General features: G+C 38.4%; 1 protein-coding gene across 4 annotated transcripts; it reads left to right on the forward strand.

Moving 5' to 3' along the window:
- On the forward strand, window positions 1–16851 carry TBC1D7 (TBC1 domain family member 7). 4 transcript variants are annotated; one of them, XM_062569968.1, is made up of 9 exons: window positions 1–54; window positions 1327–1522; window positions 1970–2090; window positions 2659–2739; window positions 4586–4773; window positions 6954–7091; window positions 8778–8923; window positions 15723–15852; window positions 16568–16851. In XM_062569968.1, exons 3-9 carry the CDS (start codon window positions 1979–1981, stop codon window positions 16652–16654), a joined length of 882 nt encoding a protein of 293 aa, XP_062425952.1. In that variant the 5' UTR covers window positions 1–54; window positions 1327–1522; window positions 1970–1978; the 3' UTR covers window positions 16655–16851. The 4 variants fall into 4 exon arrangements, with proteins under 4 accessions (XP_062425952.1, XP_062425955.1, XP_062425954.1 ...); XM_062569971.1 differs by having other exon boundaries at window positions 4586–4704; XM_062569970.1 differs by having other exon boundaries at window positions 1327–1483.
- Window positions 16852–22011: the final 5160 nt, after the last annotated feature.

Here is a 22011-nt window from a genome sequence, read left to right on the forward strand (position 1 = left end):
TCCGCCCCCGCGCGCCGTGGGGCCGCGTCCGCGGGCTGCGACCGCCTGCACGAGGTGCCGGGGGAGTGATGGGGGGGGGGGGGGGGGTCCCGGGCCGGCGGCGGCTGCTCGGGGGCAGGGGATGGGACGTGCAGGGGGTGGGACGTGTGTGTGTGTGAACAGGGAGGGAAGGAAGGAAGGGTCCTGGTGTTTCTTTGTTACATATTCTCATTTCCCTGTCGTTCTTAAAAAATACTCCGCAAGTAGCATGAGTTAACGTCACTCTTTTAACCCGGGTACTTTCAATGAGCTGTCTGGGGATTTATTTCCCCCTTTGCTTTTTCTGGTTCGTTGACAAGATGTGTGCGGATTGCAGTATTGGTTCTTTGCCTGACAAGAAAAAGCATTTCTGAATTTGGAGAGAAAGAGAAAACAGTTTTCTTACGTTTTTACTATTCACTAGATCAAGTATAATGCTGATCCAGTGATAGTTTAAAATGATTAAAATAGGTTTCCTTTGTCATACTGTATGCTGTTGTTTTTCAAATGCCACTTGTTCATGCCTGTTTTGTGACTCTGCGGTCAGCTTTCCTTCTACAAACAGCAAATGCTAAATGCTGTCTAAACAGCGCCTATTAAATTCAAGTTGAAAAATTTTTAAATATTTCAAAATAGTTGAATGTCTAGCATCTGAGTTCTGCTTACAAGCATTGCTGCAGTATAAATAATGAGCAGTTTGGTAGCTGGAACTGTAAATACATGATACCTGCTTTTTCACAATCATTTTCATAAGTGCATAAGTGAAATGTTTTAAAAGTAATATAAGTATTTTTTTTTCTTGGTTTTATGTTAGTATTTGAGCAAACTCAGGAAGTGTTAGTTCAGTCCTCTGTTGCTCTGTATTTTTCTGGCTGATGCTGGCCCTGATCCTACCAAGTTCTAAAAATGGACTTAATTTGAAACACAAATAGGCCTAAGGGATGCCCAAAGTTGAGTATGTGTATTCTTTGAAAAGTTATGGCCTTTATTTTTATCTACAGATGCATTATTCCTGTTTGCTTCAGTTCAGCAAGGAACAGAATAATTTCACTAGCTTTCACAAAGCTTTTCAGTGCATAATTGCTCATCACCCAAAATGCAAAAAAGATTATTTTTCCATGTTTTGCTTCTGTTACTTTTGTCATTAAGATTGGTTTTAGCACTTTGAGTTACAAAATAGGACTTTCTCATATTTCAAGCCTGAAGGGAATGAGAGAGATTTGGTATTTAGAAGGTTGTACTGAATTGAAGTAGAAATTGCATGTTATGAAAAACAAAGTTCTTACTGCGATTTACTGTTGTTTCCAGTATAGAGATGAGATGTCATCTTCTAGCATTAGAATGACAAGCTCAAGACTGGCTGACATGACGTGACAATAGCATGAATGTTTAATTCAAGCCTACAACTTAAGAACAAAACTGCATACCTAGCCTTATTCCTTCCTGTCATCTCTCTGCTACTAAGGTAACATTGGCTTGCCCTGGCCTCTGTTCAACTTGCCTGGTGAGTGTGAAATCCAGTGACTTTACGTGTCTGGTTAACAGTTGTGCTTGACTAGGTTTGCTGTGGCCAGATTTTTCTCAGATTCTTAACTATGGGTTTTTTATATTGTTTTTGAAATATGTGACCCTGCATAAAACCAAGTCTTCCTCCAGCATTTAAAAAACTTTTTTTTTTAAAATTGAGTGTAATGTACTACAGAAAGAAAAAAATCATATATTTTGTTTGGAAATTTGGTATCTTTAGATCCTGTTTAGTTTCAATTCTTTATGGTTGTATATGTTAGCATATGCTGCAAAAAAACTGGGAATATTTTCAAAATCTATAGATTTTATTAATACCATAGAGACATAAGGAGTCAACTCTTACTAGTGTGCAAAAGTACTTGAATTCAGTATAATGCAAATGTGTTCTTGTAACTCTTACGGGGAATTACTGTTTCCCCAAAAGGTATCTGTCATGGCTGATGACTCTCAGAGAAACTTCCGGTCAGTGTATTATGAAAAAGTGGGATTTCGTGGAGTTGAAGAAAAGAAGTCATTGGAAATTCTCTTAAAAGATGATCGTTTGGGCAAGTTGATTTTATTATTTCTTGTATTATTTTGGAGAGTTTTTTCACTGTTTTCTTGGAAATAATAAATGATTTGTAACTGCTGTGCTTAGTACTCGTTGAAGTTTGGCATCTTTTATCACTAGTTTCTTTGTTAATACTGCTTGTCACACCTGTAAGATATTTTTAGATTAGTCTTAGTTGGTCCTTTGAGCTCCAAAAACTTGAGAATCTGATTTTTAAAAAGTAATTTAGATCTGTCTGCTTGTTTGTTTCTTTTTTTTTCTTCTCTCATTCTTTATGCCAGGAAAGCATAAAAGATAAGAGAGAGCATATAGGATAGTTATAGTTTTACTGTAAATCAAGCCATTATATGTAGTTCTCAAGAGAAGTATTGTTGCCGTTTATATGCCACGTTTTATTCTGAACTGAAATGATAAAGGCATTTATTGATAGTATATGATCAAAGTGGAAGTATCTCTCTGCAGATAAGGATTTTTTCATACTTGTCAATCAGAGTCTCACAACTATTTATAACTATTTCAAATTTACTTTAAGATTTTATTTGTTTTCTCTTATTTCTCTGCAGATATTGAGAAGCTTTGCACGTTTAGTCAAAGGTTTCCTCTCCCATCCATGTATCGTATATTGGTGTGGAAGGTGCTTTTAGGTATGAAACGTAGTATCTGTGACTCTCTGTGTAGATACTAATATGTAAGATTCTTCTTTTTTTTTTTGAGTGTCAAAGATACGTATTATTTGTAATCATTTGCCTAATGATACATATTTAGCCTACTTTTGCATCCACTGAATTTGCACAACAGTGATTATAAAACTTAATATACTGTGCGTACTTTCTTTTGTTCCTAAATAAAGGACAACTAAATTGAAATGAATCTACGATTAAACCTAAGAAACTGGGCATTAGTATGGAAATAAATATTTGTTCTCAGGAGAAGCTTGTGTGCCAAAAGATTTTGATTTGAGAATTTGTTTTGATTTTGCTTATAAAATTTTAAATGTTATTTGCCCTTAAAGAAGAAACCGGAGATAAATACAGTATCCCCCAAAACCATAAATGGGCTGTTGTTTAAGCTTCTTTTTGTCTGCCTAAGGTAGCCTTCTATATTTAAGCAGTGCGGTTGGTAATATGTAAGTACGTAGTTACGTTGGCTCTTTTTGCATCATATCAAAAATCTGCTCTGGCTTTTGCCATGTAGCCAGGTTTGCAGTGGGCAAATGAAAGATAAGTTTCTGCCTGTTGTGCTTGTTACTAAAACTGAGCAATTTCATGGTTTAGCACTTGGCAGCAATAATTTTTTCTTTTAATGAAAAATGAAAGCAGCAGGTAGCCTGTTTCAAGGCTAATTTCTGAAGAACGCTTTGTTCTCATCTGTTTCTACAACAGAAAAATTTCTGCTCCACTAGTGATATGACAGAGGTTTTTTTCTTGATGTCTACAAAATCTTCCTTTTGTTGAAGCCAGTGACAGTTTTGTTGTGAACATCAGTGCATAATGAAATTGAGTCTTGAATGAGAGGAAGTATTGCATGAAATGTTCAGCTTCTTTTCTGAATATCATAAACGGTTACATTTTCTCTACGACTTTACTTAGATTGAGTTTTATCCTTTTTTTCTCATAGGAAAGTAGAAAGATGACAGGCATTTGACATATTTGTGTTGTGCTGAGAAAGTCAAAAACCTTAGCTTGCAAAGTGTTTGGGTGATAATCTTAAGTTTTAATCTATAATTGATTTAACCAATATAATTGATTTTCTTCTGAATGTTTTCTCAGAGGGTTGATCTCTCTGATAGTATGCAAGGAACATTGCAGCAGAGATCTGATAATAAATAATAAGAGTGAGATGTCCAGTACCTTTGCATCAGTAAATTGCATGTGTATGTTCCCTGGACATCTCATTGGAAATATAAAATCTGAGAACATACAGCTAAGGTACCCGAAAATTATTATATATCCACCTTATTTTCAAAATAAAAGGAAGCTAGGCATAAATACACAAGTAATACTATGTTTAAAACTACAGGTAAGTATAAACAAGTGGCAGGTAAGATTCACAATTTAAGAATAAAGTAAATATGTTCAAGAGGGAAAATAAAATAAATTATTTTCCTTCTATTCCAACAATGACATTTCTTACTAGTGCACTAACATAATAGATGAAAAAATGAGTGTTCAGTTGCTGAAACTGAAATTGTAGAAAAGCTTGAAAAACAAAAGTCCAAAGGTAGGTTTTGCGTATCCTTATTTAACATGTCATGTTTGTTTTTATGAATCTAACACTAAAGTGCTTTCTTGGTCCACTGAGTTCTTATATTGTAGGATTTTTCCTCTGTATTTTTTGAGAAAACTTATACAAGAAACGCAGTGTCAGGACCTGCATTTTTGTATACTGGAATTGTACTAGGAATTGAATTCAGGCAGATTTTTCAGAAAGGGAGCTTGATTACTCTGTTTTTTCTCTTCACTATTTTTTCTTTTCTTTTGTGTTTTTTAGGGATCATTCCTCCTCACCATGATTCTCATGCTTTGGTGATGAATTACCGGAGGGAGCAGTACTGGGATATACACCATGCTCTCCGTATAATTCGTTTTATCAATGATTCTACTCCACAGGTAGATGTTTTCCTCCGGATATATCAACTGGAATCAGGGAAGTTGCCTCGAAACTTGGCTTTTCCTTTGGTCAGTTGTCACTTTATTTGTCTATTAAGTAATTTTAAAATAAGTTTAGTTTTAGGTAGTGTCATACCTGAACCATTTGAGAAACTGAGCTGTAAATAGCCCAATAGATGCATGCAGGTAAATAAAGTGAGGTGGCTGGAAAACAGATGAATACTAATATGAAATACATGTTTTTAGTCAAAGTGTCGTTGTCTTTAGTCAAAGTCTTTTTGTTCCCTTGATACTTAGATAAGATTTTATGCTTTAAAATATCTTTTGTGTGTTTTTCCTGCTGGGCTTCAAGCCCTTTGTGCTCTAGCTTTCACCTTAATTTCTTCATTACACTGAAATGAAAATGACACAATCTTACTGAAGCTCGTAGATTCTTAAATGTCCTGGAGGAAGGATAATTCAGAGCTAGTAGAAGCAGCAATTTAATGGAAATTACATTTTTTTTGAATTATTTGTTTTTAAATATAGACTTTAATGAAGTGATCTTTTTCTGTTAGTCTGACTGATTTAGGCTTGTGTCAAGTACAGCATGTACTTTATAGTTTACAATACACTCACATACAGGTAAACAAGTCTATAGCATGATAATAAGAACAATGTGTGGCCCTCATGTATAAGCATCTATGAAAGAAGAGGTGATGAAAGGAGCCATGGGAATTCTTGACATAGGTTTTACTCACCCCTTATTTAATGTTAATTCATTTATGTTATATCTAAGCCTGCTTATCTTTTCTTCTATAATAACTAAATCTGATATAAGAACTTGCATAATACTTTTGTTTTGACTAGTGATGGGCCATGGCATCCTTTTTTGTGCAGTTGGCTATGCTAGCTCACAGACTCGCTTAATTTTCTAATGAGCTAATTTACTGTTGTAAAGAGTGTATCCTGGATAAAGTTATAATGGAAACTCCAGGCATGTTTTTGACCGGAAGACTTCATACACTGTCATTGTCACTGTGAGTTATGCTTGTTTGGCTGCAGGAAGTGCTTGTTTTCCTGTTACACCAGCCAGTTTTCAATGCAGTCAGTCCCCTTAAACTTGGAGACTGCTTGATAGTTATGTAGATTTATTTCTGTGGAGGCAGAGGGGGGGGTAAAAGCGATGTTGGATTGATCTAAATGTTTTAAAATGAAATGAAATTTGGTCATTTTAGCAGCCTTGCATGTTTTCTGTGTATGAAAGCAGAGATCTTAATTAGGGATATGTATGCATTGCAGCAGCCTACGTAACAGCGACATGTCCCAGTAGTGTTTAGACTATCCAGATGTTTTGCATGAATTGTAATCTGTGCAAAAGCCTGTGGTGCTGTAGCTAACTTCTACTGATGATTACATTAGATCAAATTGTAAGGACACATACAGCTTATCTTACCTCCTGAAGTAGCCAGTGCTGCCTGCTTAAGGAAGACTGTAATAAATGAGGCAAATACAGTCTTCTCCTTATGCATCTTCCCAATTTAAAGACTTGCTGAGCTAGCTGTTGCCTTAAACCTAGTTAGTTTAGGGTTGGCTTGCATGCATCTACCCTGTTTGCAGTAATCATAGTAACTAACTCTTGTTTAGGCATGCTGATGCTGTGGTAGGAAATTACACCAACTGGTGAAAAGAAGATAGCGTGACTCACAAATATGTAGTATTTTATTGTGAGAATAAGACAGTCATCACTTGGGATCAGTATTCATTTGTCTCCAGGAAGATGTTTATCTCAAACTGGATCATTTTCTGTATGTTGAAGCTGGGGATACAGTTCATGGCCACTCCCCCTCTACTCCCCCAATAGCTGAGGTCTATGGCAAAGGTTTTTGAGGGGCCTAGTTGGCCCTCAGCAAGGAGAAGGAGGAAAATATCTGCTGCTATGTAGTATACTAAGGAGCATGGTGTACAGAAGTAGAAATATTGCAACTTTGTTAGGAGGTAATGTTATCTCTGAGAATACTTGAGAACTTTGAATCAGAGCTTCTTCGAACTGCGGTTGGATATTTTGACTTAAAAAGTAAGACATGTCTCATTCTGCTTTAACAGGTCTCTATTGCTCAGTGCTTCATTTATGAATATTAGAATGGCTAATATTTCTCTTTGAGTACATTGATCTGGTCATGTTTTCCCAAATAGAATGGAAAAGAAATATAACAATAATTTAAATCACACAGTCCAATACTTCTACATTCACTTTTTTGCTTTTCCAGGAACCAGAAGATGAAATGTTTCTTGCTATTGCTAAAGCAATGGAGGAAATGGTGGAGGATCCTATAGAATGCTACTGGCTTGTTAGTTGCTTTGTGAATCAGCTAAACAGCAAGCACAAAGATTCATTACAACAACTAGTAAGATTTTTTTTTTTTTTTTTTTTTTTTTTTTGAGAAGGGAGATAAACATGGGGAGGAAGAAGGCATGGAAACTATGCTTGTTGAGCATTTTGGAAAGTTACAGTGCATCAGGGCTAGTGGAGTGTCAGAAGTGGTACCTCCAGGATTCTGCTTTGCTAACAGTTCTGAGAAAATGAGAGTAATGCTCTTGCATTGTAATTTGTACTGTCTTGTAGGGTAATTTGTACTGTCTTGTAGGATAATTTGTCTAGCATAACATTAGAAATGGTTTTTATTTGCTACACGGTGGGTTGCAATTACGTCTTTAAGTTTAACTGTTTTCTTTAATTAAACAATTAAAGATGTCAGAAGGTTAAGAACATTTTGACTTGTTTGTACTACTTTTTAGGATACATCCCTGGCTTCCATATGCTCATTGTATTATAGTGAGACACAGCACAATTGTGTCACTTTATAAATGAAGCGGGGTACTTTGCATCTTCAGAAAAATAGTATTTTGCAAATCAAGGTATCACAGAGTTCTTCCAAGACTGATCCTTTAAATGTTCTTATAGACTGTTAATTTTGAATTTCTTACTGTTTTGTATTTTTTTTTTAAGAAAATGCGTACATATAAAATCTGCTTCATTTATATAAAAGCTTTTGTAATTCTTCAAATACTCTTAAAGGCGAGAAATCTTTTAGTTAGCAACATCCACTGAGACGAACATACTTGAGGATGTCTGCACTAGCAATCATTGAATGAAAAATTCTTTTTGGCATATTAAGGATACGTCCTTTGTTATTCCTTTGGAACTAAGAAATGTTTTTTTTAAACCTGCCTCCTATTGCTGGAGCTGTTAAATTCAACTATACCAATTTCTGTAATTCCTTTTGAAGGACAGAGGAGTACTTTTAAAGAAAGAATGTACTGTCATTACAAAGGGAGTGCCAAGTGTCTCCCTCTCTAGTTTTATGTTATAATACATACATTGTATCATGGATGTTAGAATATCGACAAAGGAATTTTTTTTTTCCTTTGGCAGATGAAGTAATTAGCTGTTTCTCTAATTATGACAAAAGAATAAAGATATTCTTAAATTTATGAAAGTGTGTTGCGTAACTGTAAGCACATAATAAAAATTGTTCACTTTTGTTTAGAAGCCTTATCTTACGTGGTTCTATTGGCCTTTCTAAATACTTGGAGTTTTTAAAGAAGAAATCAATGCCCAGCCTTTAACGTAATGCACAGGGATTTACTCTGAGAATTGCTTTCCGTGTTTTTGCTGCATTGTACGTAGGTTTTTTTTTTTTTTGATGAGTGCTAAGGGGATTAGGTTTGTAGTGAATGAACTCAATTTTACTTCTGATGGTAGCGGTAATTTAGTGCAGGTTTAATCTCTGCATTAAAATTGCCCTATACTCTTGAACACCTTTTTGCCTAGGGAATTCTGCAAATATTAGAAGTCATGCTAGTGGTCAACAACTTAGGGAACATAAGCAGTGCTGGTTTAGTAAAGTATCTAAACAAAATCACCAACGCTTGTATCTTGGATCATGTTTTTTGTTAAAATAATGCAAGTTCAGTATTTTGGCATTTGTTTATATGTAAATTCAATTTTTTAAATACACTTTTACAGTGTGCATTAATTGCAGAGTATACTCTGATATGAGTTATCTAAAATTTTCTAATTCCTTTCTCAGCCAAAAATTCTGGAGCAGTATTTGCATGTTGAAGATAACAGACTCCTGATGCATCTGAAAGCATGTTCTGCAATGAGCAAACTTCCTTACAATCTTTGGTTTAAAAAGTGTTTTGCAGGCTGTTTACCTGAGTCCAGTTTGCAGAGGCAAGTTCTTTTTTTTTCTTTTTTTTTCTTTTTTTTTTCCCCTCTTCGATTTGTATTTGCTTAGTAGCAAATAGTAGTACATTTGTAGTACCAAATTGTTGTTGCCACCAGGAGATGAGCTTCCCTTACTTCATCTGCAATGTTATGGAGTTGGCTCAAAAGTAATACTGATTTGGAAATGATAAAATTTGATTCAATTCCACTTCTTACTGATGCAAGATAACTCCATCCTTTTTTAATTCCAATACGAGGAACGATGACACACGGGTTAAGTATAGCAGATGATTCTGTTAAACATTCTGTCCTCCTAGGATTTAACGCTCCAAATTTGCATTTAGGAATAGAAAGCTGAATGTCATCAGTTTTCAAGCTTTTTAACTGAAATTCTTTCTTAGGGAGTCATTATATTTTATCAGATTTAAAAAGATTTGGGAATGTTTATTTTAAAAAGTATTAAGGCTGGTTCAGTATTACAATGTTTATGAAATGATAGTGCATTATGGCAGAATTCTACAGATGAAAATAGGCTCTCTGGGTTTTTAAAGAAGGGAAATTCTCAGTGCAGGGCCTTTGAAATAATACTTGTATGATTTCTCTAATTCTGCCATCTCAGAACTCTTGGATAATGCAAAATTCAAGCTATGTGAAGAGTGTCCTTTCTGCATTAACAAGGGAGTTGCTAATAGCAGAGCAGGAGTTAGTATGAAGGAAAGGATGATTTTGTTTTCAGCCACCTGTTAAAAATTTGAGAAGGAGCAAGAAGATTCAGGGGAAGTTTCAGCTGCCTTTTAAAATGTTTTGTTTGCCCTTACGAAGATACAATGTTTTTAGAGAACAAGCGGTAAGATTAGCATTCATGCTCTACAGTCATGTGGTACAGTGGTCCTTTAGGTTGTATATGTTCTAATACTGGCAATGAATGTAAATAATACAGTTTTTGAATCAAAACTGAAGGAATTGGTAGTAGACCTTTTGACATTACCCTTTGGCACTTAATTGCTATATAGCAAGTTGTTCTTGTCAAGCACCTGCATGGCTACACAATAATCAAGTGTAGGTATGTAGTGATTGTGAATGATGGGCAGTTTCTAATCCTTAGTTTTGCGGGTACGGTAACCATGTATAAAATGTGTTTGTTACATTCTTAAAAGCAATTGAATGACTTAGGATTTGCCTGCACCTCTGTTTCGTATTTATATTTAAAGGTTAATTTTCATATGTAATGATTGATCTTGCTTCATTGTGCTTTCTCTCTATGTAAGAACTGTTGATGCAGTTTGTTAGCAGAAGTGACTGCTCTGTGTGGGCCTTCTTCAAGCCTTCTTTTTCATAGACTTCTTGCGAACTGCTGCACAATGATTTTCCTTTTTTTTTTTGAGCTTATGTGACTTAATTTTGATAGTAGGCTTATGACTGAGAACTAAAGCAGAATGAGAAATTTCCAACAGAACAGTTCTTCTGTTGAAAGATTCATGTTTGTTGAAATTTCTGTTGAAAATTCAGTATTTAGTGGAGATATATCCTTTTGATAATGTAAAAGGAAAAAATCTAGATGGGGAATTTTAATTTTCATATTTCATCTTCTCAGAATCTTTGTTTCTACTTCTATCGTATTGAATCAGTATATTGAATCAATGTATTTTATCTAGCATACAGCTTAACATTCTTGTGTGCTCTGTTTTACCATATTGAAATAGAGTATTTTAGAATATTTTGAATGTTAAAAAATTTTGCACAACAAATGTCAAAATACTGACTTTTTGTATCACTGGAGAAAAATTTCAGTGTGGTGGAACTTCAGATGGCACAGTAATCCCAATTCCAAACAGTTTTTATGGGAATATGATAAAAGTGCACTCTTCCTTGTGCATTCAGATTTCTGAATTATTCAATTGTAATCATAATGACTCATTTGCTAGGGAAGTAACATACTTTATGGACAGCATGTGACACATGAACTTAATTAATGCTTGGAGATTGCTTGGATTAGAATCTAGAAGCCTGAATGCTTATCTGAAATTTAGCCAAATAGCAGTGTTGGAACTGCTGAGAGTTAAAAACAGCTCTCCAGTTCTCCTGTGAGTTTTACTTTTTTTTGGTCAAGTGAGAGATGATTTGAGCTCAGTCTCTTATGATTTAGTTTAACTTATGATTTAATACTGCCTTTCTTAGACAGGTTATTGCTTTCTCTAAATTGTAGTTTTCTCTGCCAAGCAGCTAAATTTAAATCACTTCTTTCCTGCTTCTTTCCTGCTTTGTGCAGGCTATGTGGAAGTTTTATCCTATAATGGTGAGACGAAGTATGCATAGTGTCAATTTTATTCCTGATACGCATTGTCATTCAGTACAAATACTGTTTTATATTGCACTTCTAGTTGTAACCGAGATAAAATTTGTGCGTCTGTTTAACCTAAATGCATTTTGAAAACTTAGGTAGACCAATTTCATGTAGAAACATTCCTTTTGACTTTATGCAATGTCTCTGTTTTGCTGGCTGTAATACACTTAGAGTATCATGCAACAAGGTTCTTCAGCAAACTTTTTAAAGCTGCCACATTGGTAAAGTGAGGAACACACCAACCACTTCCTTTGGCTTAAGAAAATAGTTCCTCAAAGCTCTATATCCAACCTGGAATATAGACGTGGTGCTTCCTGGAATGTTGACCTTCCTGCAGCACATGCTTGTGAGAGACAGAAAGGCTTACTCATCTCTGAAAAAGGGAGAGAATTGGATCGCACCTCTTGTTTGCACTCACCATTGCGCTCTCTGCTCGTATTCTGCTCTCTGTTCAGTAAGCCCCATGTGTGGAGGGCTGTCCAATGGCACTGTGTGGACCCTCACCCTGAGAGCTCTGCTGTTCAACCGTGGTTTCGCTTTTGTGGCTTCAACTGTACAGTCAAAATTGTGCTTTTGTGGCCAGTTTGTTCCACCCCTGTCACCCCAGATGATCCAGCTACAGCAAAAGTAGTGCAACTTCATAGTTATAACTGTGGATAAGCTACGGATTTTTTTTTTTTAATGGCCCAATGTTGCCAGTCACACATCATGTCCCTGACTAATGTTATTTGTAGTTCACTGTGTAGACTTGGCAGTAGCAGGACTGCAGTAGCTGATGGGATGGAGCTAGGTTTTTAGCCTCTGGTATCTTGTTTGTGACGAAGTATTCAATAGTGCTCCTGAAATCGTGTGACTGCCTCTCAAAACTGGCACTACCTTATATATTAATGTATAGCTGGTGTAGTTGTATAACTGTGACCTCCATGTCCTGCATGAATTACATCCATTTGTAAAAATGAGACTATTGTTAGAATTAACAGAAATATGAAAGATGGAGTGCGAGGACACGTGTGCCTGTGGACTGCTACTACGAAGAAGCTTATACATGTGAGTCTTCCTTTCAGTCAGTTGTTTGCCCGTGTCTAAGTAATGGAACTACTTCCTGACTCTGGGGACCAGAGAGGCGCAAGGTCTTGACTCCGCATCAGGATGGCACTTGTGTGAGTCCCATCACATCCTTCCATGCCCAGTTGCCACTGGGAGGACACTGAGATGTGTGGCAGAAGAGTGAGCAGCGGCTGTCTTTAAGCATCCCAGGCCTGAATGATTGGAAGACCAGAACCAGGGAACAAAGTGGAATGTGCTTTACCTTGCAACCTAGGTGTAGCCTTTGTGTGCCAAGCTCTGAGAATTATTCTGTTATTTCAGAAAGAGAGAGAGCAGTAACCTTTACGCTTTTTTGTTATGGTAGTGCACTGTTCCAGTGAGGAGCCTGAAAAGCTCCTTTGAGAACACCTTATTGTTTGCAGAAAAGCTCCTTTTGCTGGAAGATCGGTGAAAAATAAGTGGCTTCATTTGTGTGAACTTTGGCATGCTGTTTACCTCTTAGCTTCCTATTTCATTGTATTTTTCTTTGTATCTCTTATTACTATTTCACTGTTCAAGGAACTACAGGAGTGTTCCTGTGACTAATTAAATACTGTTTTATTTCACAAAGGATAGTAGTTGCAAAAAAGCTAATAGTTAATTTAGTGTGTGCTGGGGGGCAGGTTTAGCTCAGTTGATTAAAGCGTGGTGTTGCTAATGCCAAGGTTGTGGGTTCAATCCCTGTATGGGGCTACGCTGAGCATTGGACTAGATGATCTCCAGAGGTCTTTTCCAACCTTACCATTCTATCATTCTTTTTCAGCAGTCCTCAGTAGGGCTGCTAGCACAGTTGGCTGACATTTGTGTAATAATTTCCCCATCTCTAAGAATATCAAAAGCTGTTAAAGGTTACAGTCTCTGACAGTATGTTTGATCTTGAATGTTTGCCATTATTTAAATAGTGGAAGTACAATAGAATAGAATCATCTAAATACAGGGTTTGTTGAACTACTGTATTTTTTCCATTTTATGTACTTTTTTTCTGACACAGTTAATGTTTCCATTTCTTACTAGTTTTGCTGGTATAGATGAGATACTACTGACTGCCAATCTGTGTATCACAGTGTCACAGTCATGCCCCTATTGCTGCCACTAGTGGAGTTGTATTGGCAATAACAATAGCTGGAAATGTTAAAAGGGGGAGGAGGGAAAGCAGACACAGGTGATTAGTGGTAACATAGCATCCGCTTTGTTATGCACCCTCTTCCAAAACTTGTTAGAAGCCGGGGATTTAAATGTTACTGCATCTGATTTGCCTTTGTTGAAATACTTGTTCAGAGATCAGGCTAAATAATACAAGAAAAGATTAGAATGTTTTCTAAGCATGAAATTTAACCTACTGTAATACAGTTATGGAGACTTGAAAGCAAAATAATGAAAGAAGGATGAGTATCTCTTGTTAGGATAAGTAAATTTGTATTCAGATTATCAAATATGAACTTTAAAAAATCTTTCCTGTTTTTGAGGCCTCTTAGTCTGTGTTGTCATGTGTAGTTACACTTCTGATGTCCATGAAACACATGGGGAACTATTTCTGGATGAGCTTTTAAAGGAAAATTTATTGGAAATGAATGGAGAAGACTTGCACACTATGGAACAGAAACTGTGATCTCATTTTTTTCATAACCTTACTTCAAACATCTAGACCTGACTTCAACATCAGTATTACATTTATAGTGGTCACTTATGCTGGGGTGCTTCAATAACAGAGAGAGCAGTAAGATTTCCATCTTGGTTTGTTTGTTGTTCCCTTCCTTGTGGAGATTACGTTCGTTTTTAATCACACTGAGATGGGGAATTACGAATTAAATTGTAAGCAGGAGAGAGATCAGTTGTGCTCTTTTTTCTGCTGTCTGCTTATGTTGTTTTATGTATGTTTATTTTTAAGAATACTTCTGAGGATTTTACATATCCTTTTCCTTGTTTCTTCATTATAAATTCTGGTCTAAATTTTTTGATGAATAGAGAGGTTGTGAAAATACTGTCAAAAGAGCTAAGTGAATGGAAGGTTAAGAAACTGACAAAGGAAAGAATAGATTTTTGTCACAGTTTAAAAAATGGCCATTGTATAACTGCAGCAACCAGTTGACATTAGGAGATATAAAAGCCTTGTTTAAGGTGTGATACCTATTCCAATTAAACTGTCAAAGTTCATGTTACGCCTGCCTTGTGCACTTCAGCCTGGAGTGGCAGAGGAACAAGTTCTTTTAAGAGTGAAGATTTTAGAAAAATTAAGCTTTCTTTTCAAGAAACGCATTCATAGATCCAAGTTTATAGATGGGCTGCAGAAACTTTTCAGTTAGTATTACTGTAGTCAGAGAATAGGGAAGATACTATGTGATCTTTGCCCCTGTGTTTTTCTTTGAAAGGAAAAATGCTTCTAAGATATGCCCAGAAAAAGCATGAAAAATATTCCTCTCAAAGTCTTTCTGACACAGCTCTTAAAATTCAAGAACTAAAAATAATGCAAAATCACAAAGCTGCCATCTGACAGATGGTTTCACCCTGGTTTTGGATAATATTTCAGCCTAAGTCTGTTCAGCTGGGCCTGAGATGGAGCTACTGGCTGAATGATGATTTCAGATTGTTGCAGGCTGTTCTAGCAGAGTATATCCCTTTTAATATTCATAGACGTTCTGTTGCTAAAATACTAACTGAGGCTTACCCCTCAGTTTTGATTAAAACTGTCAGGTCCAGTTATGGTTTCATGCAAGTCATTAGGAATACTTAGGTAATTCTGAGAGAGACTGTGCATAGTGGAATGGATTGGAAGGATGAATAGTTCCTTCTGTCTAATGTAAACACCATAGATTACATTCTGTAGATATGTCATATTTGTGTCTCATATACTAATGATCTGGAATATTTAGCCGCTTCAAATGTAGTTGTTTAGTAACTCAACCTTTTGAATTTTCAGCTGCTTAGCCATTTGAAGAGTGTTTTTGTTAGGCATGCAAATAAAACTTGTTTCCCTTTTTGCACTAGGAAAATTCTCATTTTTACCATAATATATAGAATAGTTATCACAATTCAGGTTATTAAAACAAAAGTTGCTTTATGTATTGAACTTGTAAACAATTCCATTTCTAAGCAAGACTTTTGTGTTAGAAGTACCAAATCTGTAGGTATCAATACATTTCTGCTTGCCATCATACCACTCTGTACAGATTTAGAAGTTGATAATGTTTTTTATTTACAGTAACCTGAATAGTTCAGGTTCAATACATTGCCTGTTGTTCAGAAAAATAACTTGGAAGAAGGTGATTGTGTGAAGACTATTCTTGCGAAGACTATTCTAGCAAATAAGCAGATAAGCAGTTCAATAATGTTTAGTATCCAATAACTTTTTTTCTATTTTTTTTTTTTTTTTTTTAGAGTTTGGGACAAAGTTATTAGTGGGTCCTGCAAGATTCTTGTTTTTGTTGCAGTGGAGATATTATTAACTTTTAAAATGAAGATAATGGCACTGAGTACTGCAGAAAAGATCACACAGTTTTTGGAAAATGTAAGTACTCTTTCATGCTTTGCATCGTCTCTTATGGTTTATAAAAGTACATTTTGTCTACTGGAAGGTTTTAGGATTTAGGCAATATATAACTATGTGTTTACAGATCTGACAGTATTTCCTCAGGATACTAAATTTTTTTCTAGGAAAGTGAGTTCAAGTGAAGTTAGATTCTTTTTTTTTTTCCAAAGCTCCTTACAAAGTTGGTTTCTGTCATCTTTTTTGCTCCTTTCTTGTGCAAGGATCTTGAGACTCTACACATGGTCTCTGTCTTGATGTAGGATGAGACTGTGATTCTGACCTTGAACTTTCCTTCTGTGGATAATAATGAGCATAGCAGCAGGGTTTTAGGAGACTAATGTGGCTTAGGTAAGTTAGATTAGATATATCTGTGGTCACTGATGACCCATATCTAACCTGTCATCTGACAGAACTCATATGTGAAGTGTGAGACATTTGGTGCTCATTTTACCCCATTTTTTAAATAAAAGTTTTGTGTGGAGGGAAGGAAAGTGCTACACCAGCCTAAAACCTAGAGTCAGAATGGACTGTGTAGGACTGAGTGATGGTGGGATGGTAGGGCAGAGATGGGATTTAGATTTTTGTTTGTTTAGTATGAAGAGAAAACTCAAACTGAAACTTTAAAATCTTGTTTTGAAATGGAACAGTTCAGATAAAGTACTCTGACAAGACAGCTTGTCCTCCTCTTTTGTAGATTCCTCAAGATAACACCGATGCCATTGTCAGCAAAGCTGTTGACCTGTGGCGCATGCACTGTGGCACTCCAGCACACTCGGTCTGAAAAACCTGCTTGCTCCTGACAGCTTGGGAAAAGAAGACTTTGGAAAGGTCTCCTTTGACCTCTTGGCTGCCATCCTGATCTCATGTTCGTAATTTTCTGTTCTCTGTTAAGATGCCATTAAAGCATTTCATGGCATAGTAATCAATGTATAAATATTTTGCAATAAATACAGATGAAAGGAAGATTATCTAATAGTAGTGTTATGTCCAGATTTTTTATTTGCAACCCAGTTATAGTATTCTGTTTGCACAGTGTGCTTTAAGGCTTTTAGGGAAGTAAATATAATTGCAAAGCATGGTAAATGGACTGGTTTATAATATAGGAACAGTTTTAGGTGCCAGCTCACACACAATATAGTTAGTTACTAACTGGAGGTGTTTTTAAGGTGAATTTCTAAATAGCTGTTGATCTGCTGGAACTCTAGTGAACAATAAGTATTCTTTTACTAGAAGTATAAAGGTACTTTAATACTGTAAAGTTTCAGGGAAACATTCTTGAAGATGCATCATGAGCTTGAGGTAGAGAAAAGATACTACAGTGACCAGGGTGACATGCTTTTCTGAAGTGCTTCAGAAATACTTTTTTCCTGTCTATCCACTAGCTAGTATAGCTCTCTATAGCTGCACCTTGTTCTTTGCACTCTGAGGAAGCTGGAAGCTGCTCTAGAGTGATGGATAGTATTTAATTTCACTGAACTACAAATTGAATCTGGTCTTCACAAATGGTGAAAAGAGTTCTTCCTGCTCTTTAGTATGTAGTTAATGCTAAGGTCATAGGCTTTAGTGAAGGAGGAGTCTTTGGGATGACTAGATGTTTGGACAATGGATGCACTGAAGAATTACTGTTTGGGGGTGGAGGGGGGGGAAGAACCCTGTTATTTCTGTTTCTAAAGTAGGTCTCAGCCGCTCACAAAACCTGTAACCTTCTCCCATCATATAATGGGAAAATTAACGTTATCAAGGAGAAGTCCACATCTCCCTTGGGTTCTTGATTTGGAATGTTTATAAGGACTATGTCTTTTTCTAAAATTATGCTTCTTTCTGAAAACATCTGTCATTCTGGCTTTACAGTGGTCATGCTAACTGAAACCAGGATCGTGAAGCATCTTTATTACTTGCTTTTTTTGTTAAACTGGCACTGTGAGTTTTCAGTTGCTCTCTGCCTTGCAGCCAGATTCTCAAAGCGTTAATCCAGCAGCAGGGGAAGGGAAAGGTTGGCAGAGAGAGATTTATGGTACCAAATACACTGCCAGAAAAGCTGTGACAAAGAGGAGTAGCTGAACTACTCTGAATTTGAATTTGTTTAAAATATCAACTTGATGATGAACTTGCATATACACATGAATTCTATTTTTAAAAAGTTACTCTTTGGGTTGTGGAATAGCTGATGTTGGCACATACCTGTTCTGTTACCCTTGCTATGGAGAGCCCTAAAGTCTGGCACAAAAGTAGAGTTAACAGGTGGGAGTCAGTGATACCATAACCCGCTGAATCTGGTACACTCTGTCTGTCGGAGCCCTTTGGCTCCATACGCGAAGCCACTGGGGTGTGGAATTATGTGGTTGCCAGTAGAGTGAATTCTCCTTTAATCCTATGCTGGGCTTGAGAGAATGACACTCTCTCTCTCTTTTTTTTCTTTTTCTCCCTCTAAATTTTTATGATCAATCTGCTGTGGCATGAAGCAAAATGTCATTTGTGAGAAGCTGCATGCAAATGTATTACTCTAGGCTTTGGGGTTGGTTTCCTCATAGGGCTGTTCTGGTACAGAGCCAATACAGGCAAGCGAAAAAAGAAGTGTTCTTTACAGTGACCTGGAGGAGGTGACAGATCGGTCACTCCTAACATTTGCAGCTGTTGCCAAAGTAGGGGGAGGCTGATCAATACAGGGGGCAGAGCCACTGCCCAAAAGGACCTAGAGAGGCCCTGCAGGAACCTTACGACATTTGGTAGGTACAAGAGCAAAGCCTCACGCCTGGGCGGGAAGAGCCCCCGCAGCAGGACGGAGGGGCTGACAGCCAGGAGCGGCTCTGCAGAAAAGGCCCCAGGGGTGGTGGCAGCGAGCGCAGCAGGAGCCAGCAGCCTGCCCATGGCAAGGAAGGTCGCAGCATCCACAGCAAGCAGACTGAGGGAAGGGGTTATCTTCCCTCCTCAGCACTTGCTGGACCACATCTAGATACTGTGTTGGGTTTTGGGCCCCTCAGTACAGGAAAGATGTTCATAACCTGGAGTGAGGTCAGCAGAGGGCCATTGGGGTGGTTGGATACTGGAGCACTTGCCCTGTGAGGAGAGGCTGAGGAATCTGGGTTTGTTCAGCCTGGAGAAGAGACACAACTTCAGGGGGACCTAACAGCAGCCCCTCCAGTGCCTATGAGGAAGTTATCAAGGGCCAGGCTCTTCACAGTGGTGCACGGTGCGAGGATGAGAGGCAAAGGGCATAGGTTGAAATTAAAGGTTCAGATGGGGTATGAGGAAACCCTTTTTTCCTCATGAGGACAGGCAAGCAGTGGAAGAGGTGGTTCCCAGAGGCTGTGCAGTCTGCACCCTTGGAGGTTTTCAAGACCTGACTGGATAAAGCTCTGAGCCACCTGGTGTAACCCCACAGCTGTTTCTGCTTTGAGCAGGAGGTTGGATTAGAGACCTTCCAGTGCCCCTTGCATCCTGAATTGTCCTATGAATGGATCCTATGCTAAAATGTAACTTCTGTCAAGTGTGAAGACATTCAGTGAAAAAAGTAAATATAATACAGCACTATAGGCAAATAATAAACACTGCCAGTGTTGAACGCTTGGCTCAGGGACCACATGATTACCTTATTACAAAATTTACGAAATTACTTATTCATTGCATTACTAGCCCTTGCTTGTTATGGCTGAATGTCGTTATCATTCAATTCTTGTTTGGTTTAGATTTTGAAATAAGTGTAATACAGTTTTCACAAGAAAAGTAACTGGTATAAGTGGAAAGGATAGCAGTGGGAGCAAGAAAGTGATTAACTATAGATACAGGTTTACTAAAGAACGACTCTTCTTTTCCTGTAAAAGTGTAAAATTCTGTTTCTATACCTTGTGTGGAAGGAGTAGCAGTGAAATATATATAAAAACGTGTTGCCTAGTTGTGATTTGACTCAAAGAGGTGCTTAGTGCTATGTATGCTCATTGCATGTCGAGGGAAATTTCTGCTTGAAAGGGTGCGCTTAGCTTGTGTTAGGCGTAGTGCGGCCTTCAAACTCTTTAGCTTTAAGAGTTTTGTTTTAAACAGGTTTGTCTACTAACAGGTTGTCTAGCAAAGCCTGGAGTTTGGCTCAGGTTGCAGAATCCACCTGCAAACCTGAGGCGATTACCTATGCCGCAGGCTGAGATGCTGCTCATAGTGCTCCTGTGGTACCTCGTTCACTGGGTTCGGAAAAAGCGGGGCTGTAGCCGCTCTGAAAGCCACTGCGATGCCACGTCGTGGCCAAGGTGCTCTGTGGGATCTGCTTCGGAAGGGAGCCTGTTCTTCTGCTCTGGGCACGGCAGTTAATTGAAGAGCATATAGACAGCAGAGAACATACATACTCTGCAAAAAAACAGCCCTGCATTTTATAACATTCAACAAACACGTTTTTCAAGTAGCGTTCAGCTACAGTTTGAGAAATTGCCCGTTTGAATTACTTTTTCCTTCGGCCTGCACAGCTTAAGCACAAAAGGACGATAAGTTAGGTATCGAGAATTCAGGTCAAAGCTGTGGCTGGTGGACACAGTTAGGAGAGGGAACAGTAACTCAAATTCTGCGACGAGAGTTCACCAAACCAGGCTTCGGGGCGCCGGCTGGTGTCACAGCCTCCGGACGGGCCAGCGAGCACGCCGCCAAGCGCAGAGTGACTGAAGGCACCAAACTTTCTTCTTTTCCTTTTTAAAAAAGTTTATAAAAGCCTTTCTCTAGTGACCGACAAGTCCCTGAGCTGTTCGGACACCAGAGAGGTGCCCTCTTTCTGTGAGCAGCTGTGATTTTCTGTAAGCATTTCAGCATCTCTGGGCTGGGTCCTCACTTGCTGCTCCACTTACATGTCAGCTGAAGTTCGTCTGCAGCTTTTTTCAGTATGATATATGAAGAAAGAGAAGGAACGTTTCTTTAGCCGAACACGTTTTTCCTGGGCCGAGCTCCTCAGCTGTTTGGTTTTCCTCCGTGCTGAAGGAAGGGAGTTCTTGCAGAGGCTGAAGAGAAGTTTAGCTCTCTTCTTTCACTGATCTGCTAAAAGACATTCGCGTACATCTTAACAAATCTGTTTCCAGCCTTTCACTCTGGATTAATGAGGGATACAACTTGTACAGAAAATTCTCCAATCTGAATTCCCCAAAGACTGAAGTTAGGAATTAGCCGCCTTTACGCTCGGTGAGTTTTCGGGGACGTCAGCTCGGCTGGACATGGCGCTCCAGCTCCGAGACCTGCTCCCGGGGAGAGCAGGAGAGCCGCAAGCTGCGGAAGCGTTCGCTGCCCCAGCACCAGCCGAGGAGCAGGGGGAGGACCAGAGTCCACCGCTAGGGAAGCTGTGGTCGGCGCCCTCGATGGTTGCCATCAACCTGGAGTTTGGCATGCGTGGATAAGAGCTGATCTTTGTCCTCCTGAATGAAAACACCACAGTCATCCGTAGAGGAGGTTTTTAGCAGGCAGTCCGAACTTGGTCCCTTAGCTACGACGGACCAGCAGCTCCTCAAACAGGCCCCTTTAAAGCCTCCTGCTGAAATCCCTGCCCGTGTGGTGCAGGGACAGGGCTGGCATCGTCGTTTGTGCTAGGCCAGCCCTGGGTCGTTGCAGAAAGGCCGCAGCGACAGGCGAGCTGATGGCCGTTCTTTTTCTCTTCCTTGACAAGCTTCAAAGCAGAATTCTTGTTTTTATTTAGGTTATTTCTCCTTGACTGGTTGTGTATGTAGCTGCTTGCTGCGGGCTGGTTTGTTCATATACAGCTAGCTGCTAGTCTTTATTATTATTATTATTATTATTCCTGAGACAATAGAAATAACATTGAAGCATCCACTTGAGAGAATGAATGCTGCCCTCCTCCACCCCCGCCCTCCCCCCCCCCCCAAAAAAAACAGGCTTGGGAAATAGGAAAAATAAGCCTAATTTGATCCAGTTGTCCCCTCAGGCAGTACTTTTCCTCCAGAGCAGTTTAGGATGCTGCCGTGTGTCTGCCCTCTCTTGTTGCATGCTCCAGCTCTTGCCATGCTGGGGCCGACAGTGCGATGGCAGCTGAGAAAAATAACCGTGGGTGACAGAGGAGGGTGCTTGAAACATGGTGAGTTTGAATTCCAATAACAGCCTTCAGGGTACGGAAAGGAAAGTCGCAGAGCATGGTGAGAAAAGTGGCTGAGATACTTC

This window comes from Rhea pennata, chromosome 2 (genome assembly GCF_028389875.1).
Source record: "Rhea pennata isolate bPtePen1 chromosome 2, bPtePen1.pri, whole genome shotgun sequence".
In the NCBI taxonomy this organism is placed as follows: Eukaryota; Metazoa; Chordata; class Aves; order Rheiformes; family Rheidae; genus Rhea; species Rhea pennata.